We start from the raw sequence: 6,341 nt of genomic DNA on the forward strand, positions 1-6,341 counted from the left end.
GTTCTTTATTACATTTAAGTCAAATAAAGATTAGAGATCGGCAAAATCAACAGGTGGAGCACAGAAACTATGTAGGATTGTATATCCAGTGCATGCCTGAGAACAAGTCTTAACATGACAACTCTTTTGTCAAGTGTCCCCTTTGTGCAAAACCTTCAATACCAGCTGACTCATCACCTGAGTTCACATGTGATGACATTTTGTATGTTATATAATGAAGCCCATCTAAAACATATCTGGCTTTGTTTCAGGACTGTACAAGAAATCTGGCAAGTTAGTATTTCTTGGCCTGGACAATGCTGGCAAAACAACGCTACTGCACATGCTCAAAGATGACAGATTGGGACAGCATGTGCCAACTTTACATCCAAGTGAGTCGGTGCTACTCTCATATACACACACACACACACACGTATATCCACACACGTGCTCATTCAGTTATGTGTTGAAAACCACCAATGCCAAAAAGATGTAGCCAGATTATTCATAGTCGATTATGTTTACTATTTTTAAACAAAGCACTGTTGGTATGAGCTGTAACTATAACCACGTGTAATGAGTTTGGTTAGATTCATGTATAAATTCACTTGATTTTTCAGGTTTGTTGACATCATTTCTTTCTTCCTGCAGCCTCGGAGGAGCTGACGATTGCTGGCATGACTTTCACCACCTTCGACCTGGGAGGCCACGCACAAGGTGTGTTTGTTGTGTATGCTGATGTTTTCGGGTTGTGTTGGTCACATGGTGTTAGTGAAGCTCCGATAGAACACTGTCAGTATGGTGGTTTAATGAAATGATTGAGATATTAGCAGTTTGCATGCAATTTGTGCAGCTGGTAAAGGATATTCTCTCCTGTCAGTTCTCTTGCTTCCATAAGTCCAATACGATATATCCCTGTGATGTCAGTGAACTCAGACTCACGTTTGTTTTTGTGTTGGTTCACACAGCCCGCAGAGTGTGGAAAAACTACCTCCCGGCCATCAACGGTATTGTCTTCCTTGTGGATTGTGCAGACCTCGTCAGATTGGCCGAATCAAAAACAGAACTTGATGTGAGTACCGGGTACCTGCGGGGTCACCGCCGCACTGTAGAGCACTCGGTATGCCGCTAAACTATCAATGACTGCTGTTTACCGCAGCAGCAAAGTTGAGTTGGTATAAAAACTTACAGTAAAAGGGCTTTTCACTGAAGACAAATGCTGCCTACCAAATTAATGTATTACAAAGAAGTGATTCAAATCAGTATTTTCTGTCTCGACACCGATGGGCTGTACAGCGTCGTAAAATACGCTTTCAACTTCAAAACAAGTGCCGCTGTACGCAGGCTATCAGCTCAAAATTGTTTTGTAAGACTCGTCATACAATCTTGCCAAAAAGCTAAATTAAACTCAACTGCAGTGACAGAGAGGTACTCAGCAGTGTGTGTAATAATAGTTCTTAAAGCCAAACACACCGTCTGAAACACTAAAAGAGCGCAAACTGTCCCCCCCCCACTGTCTCTGCGGCTGGGGATTTTTTTACATCCTGTTTCAATCGGATTCAATGTCTTTTAAAAGCAGACGTACTGTAGGTAGGTGTGTACAGAGGAGGTACAAATGTCTTCTCATGAACTACAAAACACCGTTTGGTGGCATTTTTGTCGGATGAATAAGGAGGCACACGGCTCAGTCCACTTCTTTCAGTTCTCTGCGATGTACAAAGTGAGATTCCGCTGTGTAGGAACAGTGGAAGTAAATTCAATGCTCACAAAATCACTTCTGGAAGGTCTTAAATATTCAAACAACAGTTCGATGATGTGTCACAAAGTAGAATCTGAGGGTAGTTTTTTATTGTTCAACTTAAATATGAAAGCCACGTAGTAATACTCAGTCTTTCCTATCAGGCATTAATGACAGATGAGACTATCGGAAACGTGCCTATCCTGATCCTGGGCAACAAGATCGACAGACCAGAGGCCATCAGCGAGGAGAAGCTGAGAGAACTCTTTGGATTGTACGGACAGACGACAGGAAAGGTGAGTAGACGGCACTAATCGGTCGGGACAAAACCTTCTATCTGTGGACATTTTATCAAAGACATGAAAAAGAAGTGTTTATGAAGATCCAGCGGTGGACTACGGAGAGATGGGTTCTCACCCTAAAACACTGACTTTGAAAAGTTGTTCACTTTATGGTGTCAAAGCAGAATCAAGTCCCTGCAGTCGTGGTGACGTAAAATACTGCTGGCAGGTTCATTTGACAGCTTAAAAAATTATGAAAAGTTTAAGTATCGTCTTGCAGGAATTCCAAGTTAAACGAGCAAAGTAACGCGACACATTTACATATTTAAAATATTAATTTAAACTCTGAGTGAGCTCTAGATCTTGCAAATAACAACTCTCACTGTTTGGAGTGACAAATACAGGTTGTCTTTGTTTTTATAGTTATATCTTAACGTACATGTTGCTAATTAAAAGAAGTGGATTTAGTGTGACTTTATTTTTCTGCTTTTTTCTCGTAGGGCACCATTGCCATGAAGGAGCTGAACACAAGACCACTGGAAGTGTTCATGTGCAGTGTGTTGAAGAGGCAGGGCTACGGCGAGGGCTTCCGCTGGCTCTCCCAGTACATCGACTAAAGCAGCCACGCCCCCATAGCACACCGATGCCGCCACCACCACCACCATCGATCGGGAGGGGTGCTAAACCCGGCCACTCAAGACACCCACCAGTACCATCATACTCAGCCCCATGTTTGGTTAGACACAAGTCTGCCTCCACCGTCAGAGAAACCAGTACAACTTGATCCCAATAGACTTTTATTGGTCGAACATTTGGTTCCGCACTTACAGAATTCATACCTGTACGCGCGCACGCACACACTCTCTCTCGTTTCCATCTCTCTGTCTTTTTCTAAGAGAGTAACATAGCATTGGTTCCACAGCAAAAGGTGTTCAAATTCAAACGGATGAATCTTTTCTATATCGTGTCTGTCGTTTGCTGCCCTCTCTCGCTCCCTCCCTCCCTCCCTTTCTGCCATCTGTTGAGTGTGATGATAGATGCATTATATCTGTAAATCTGTACATGAATCCATTGGTTTATGCCCCCCCCCTCCCTCCCTTCGTCAACTAATTTTGAGCAATGAGAGAGAGCAACATAGTTGTATACATTGCAGTACCGTTTTTTTAACAGTAAAGACATTCATTCAACGTAGTATTTAATCAACACGTTTTGGTTTGTTCTCTTTTCTTTTTTCTTACATAATTTCGTTAAGTTAACTGTGTGGCCGCGTATACAGCCCTCACTATAGTCGTGTGGCTGTTTCACCCATTTATTAAAATGGACCAGTGCATTCATCTTAGCGTATCAGAAATTAGATTAATTTCTTTAGGTTACTTAAAAAGTTCAAATACTTTAGTTCCAGACTTCTATCTTGTGGGCACAGTAGCATTGAGTGGATCCAAGCAGGCTGTGTGCTCCCCTTTTTAAAAGAGAAGCATGGGGTGGTAGTAAAGCAGGTGGGAGAATCATTTTAATTCAAGATAATACGTGCTATAACCCGGGCGAAGTTTGAAGAAATCGTGTAGATAGCACATTGGTCAGTTGATGCAAAGAAAACTATTTAAGTAAAAGGAACTTGGGGGTAAATATCGTGATAATAACATGCAGTAAGAGATGACGGGAGGAGGTAACACATGGTCGTAACAGCTAGTAATCGTCGATGTTAGAAGTCCACTGACAGATATATTTTCCGGCACAGACCTTTGTACAGGTTGAACCTAGTGACCAAGTGTAGATAACGGAGGGCACAGTCCCACAGTGGGAACAGATAGGCCTGAAACACCTCTAAGAAAGGGACCATATATAATATATATGAAATGTACATCAACACCGTACATGGATTTTGTATTTGTAGCTGGTATCCTTTGCATTACCAGAAACTATTATGCATGCCTTGTTCTTTTGATTTTTAATTATCATTATTCCAGAGAGTACAACAGGAGGGGAAAAAAGATGCCAAAATTTTGGAGGAGAGCTGATTGTCATGTTTTTTTTTGTTTTGTTTTTTTTAACAGAAATGATGAAATTGCGCATAATACTCACTTTTTCTGTCCCTGTCCCCTTTGTGTCTCTTTCATTCCCTCATGACGAGCTGTCCCAACAAGGGTGGGACTTGCTGTTGTTTGCATCATAAAAATGTAATAAATGTTTTCAATGAATAACAGGCTTTAACATCGATCCACAATGCTTTTTTTTTTTTTGTCACTTTTCTTTTGTTAGATTAGCCGTGGAAGAAATATTCGGTTCCTTTTTGCGTATTTAAAGTTACCAATACACCTGTATAAAAGAAGTCCGCATTCAAGAAGTAGAAGTACAGAATTATCAGCAAAATGTTCTTGAACCATTAAAAGTAAAACTCCTGCAGAAAAATGCCCCCTGTGACTAATGTGTAATTATACATATCTGACATATTTAAATAATTGCATCAATACATACGCATTGTTTAACTGTCTAATTATTTTATGTAGATTTTGGTAGTTTGTTGAACCCCTCCAGTGGGCCACAAAATGTGACCATTTGAGAGATGTGAAGCTCTGCTATACAAATATGTATTCATGTTTAGGACTATTCATTAACTTTGGCTTTTGTTGTGAAATATTTGCAGTGTTTGACCTCTTTAGGCCTCAAATAGTAATCTAACCATTTGAGAAGTTCGGAGGGAAAATCACCAAAGGTCCAAAATATATGCTGCTTTCTTCTGTAAGGGGTCGCAAGCCAACCAGACTGGAAACCCTCAGTGTAATACTTAATGCATTGTATGTTGTATGATTATTATGTAATCTGAAGCTGGCAAATGTATATGTAGTGCAGGAAGAAGTAAAATATTTCCCTTCAAAATGTGTTGAGTAGAAGTAAAATGTAGCATAAAATGGAAATAAGTACCTCAAAATTGTACACAAGCATGGTACTTGTGAAATGTATTTAACTCTCTTAATCTGAGTTGAAATACAGAGATTAGACAGTTTGTATGTGGAGCGGGATTATGTAGTAGCATGCAGGGTTAACTGGAGGTTATATAAAACAATGTTGGCAGCTTTATTACAAACACTATACCATCAGACCACTAGGTGGTGCACATGATACGGAAAGTGCTGAACAATTAAACTTCACTCTGGGTGACCACATTACACACAGATGTACTTCTGTCTGAATGGAGCGTACCATTGGGGCTTTGGTGTGTTGTCTGTGTGACATGAGGACTATCTGGTCGTTCAGTAGATGGATCTGAGGTGGGCTGGGGGACCATGAGCTGGTCTGGATGAGGTGCTTGGGGGGGGAGACTGTCTTTGCATGATGCAAGGAGTTTGTGGAGTCTCAAATTAGATTGCAAAGCATTAAACAAATTGGAATTGGTTTGTATTAAGGCAATGTATAGAACTGTTGTCCACAAAATGAATAAATTAAGAAAATGAATAAATAGCAGTTAAATTAATATCAGCATTGGTTGTCTTTGGCTCTGCCGAGTAAACTGATGCTGTTTGTCTTCCTTCACAGGGATTTAAGGATATGAGCCGCCGGAGGAGGTGACTTCCCATCACCGGTGACTTTGCCTTCCGTTTTTGACAAATTATACCTCCTCACTCCTACGTGAGGAGGTAAAATAGCATTTCTCTGAAAGCAAATGTGGCAAACACAAACTGCACAAAACATTGGAAGCTATTTATAGCGGCAGGCGGAGGGGAAAGGTACACAGGCCATGGAGATGTGTCCTTCACCACCACTGTGAACAATGCTGCCTTCCAGACTCACAAACACACACACGCCCCTGTGTGCCCATGCTCAACAGGGACCTCAATTAGTGTCAAATTATATGTGTGCATGCGTGTCATGCACACTAACAGTTGCGTGAATATAATGAACACACGCTGGTTTACAAGTAAACACATAGAAAACCACCCACAGAAAGGCAAGACAACTGCTATGCATGCACACTGAGAAAATAAATGTCTCCCTGCCAGCCCCCCCCATCACCACCAGCTGAAACACATCAAAGAGAGGGTGAAGGGGCTGAGGTATGAAAGGCAGGGTGGCTACTGAACCTCCTGAACCAACCTTTTGAATACTTGCAAGTATTCAAAAGGTTGGTTGAATTTGCATCATGAGAATGTAAACATCTAAATGTGTCCCTGGTAGCTTTTTCTCCGTCAAAGTGAAAAAAACAAAACAAACATGTATTTTTAATTGAGCAATCTTGACACAATGTGCGACTAGGTTTGGCAGTTTTGTGGAGCAGATTGGTCTATTTACGCAAAATATGGGAAAAATGTATTTCATACTTTGTTATTGATTTAGAAGGCAGCTAA

General features: G+C 40.9%; 1 protein-coding gene across 1 annotated transcript in view; it reads left to right on the top strand.

Annotated features, from left to right (window-relative positions):
• Positions 1–4,407, top strand: part of sar1b (secretion associated, Ras related GTPase 1B) — a 9,578-nt gene extending 5,171 nt beyond the window's left edge. Inside the window, exons 3-7 of the mRNA XM_031874181.1 lie at positions 252–371; positions 631–696; positions 948–1,051; positions 1,882–2,013; positions 2,499–4,407. Coding sequence (XP_031730041.1) covers positions 252–371; positions 631–696; positions 948–1,051; positions 1,882–2,013; positions 2,499–2,615 — 539 coding nt within the window. The 3' untranslated portion in view covers positions 2,616–4,407. The remainder of the gene's footprint in view (positions 1–251; positions 372–630; positions 697–947; positions 1,052–1,881; positions 2,014–2,498) is intronic.
• Positions 4,408–6,341: the final 1,934 nt, after the last annotated feature.

The sequence above is a fragment of the Anarrhichthys ocellatus genome, unplaced genomic scaffold (genome assembly GCF_004355925.1).
Source record: "Anarrhichthys ocellatus isolate YVR2014 unplaced genomic scaffold, GSC_Weel_1.0 scaffold78, whole genome shotgun sequence".
NCBI classification, from domain to species: domain Eukaryota; kingdom Metazoa; phylum Chordata; class Actinopteri; order Perciformes; family Anarhichadidae; genus Anarrhichthys; species Anarrhichthys ocellatus.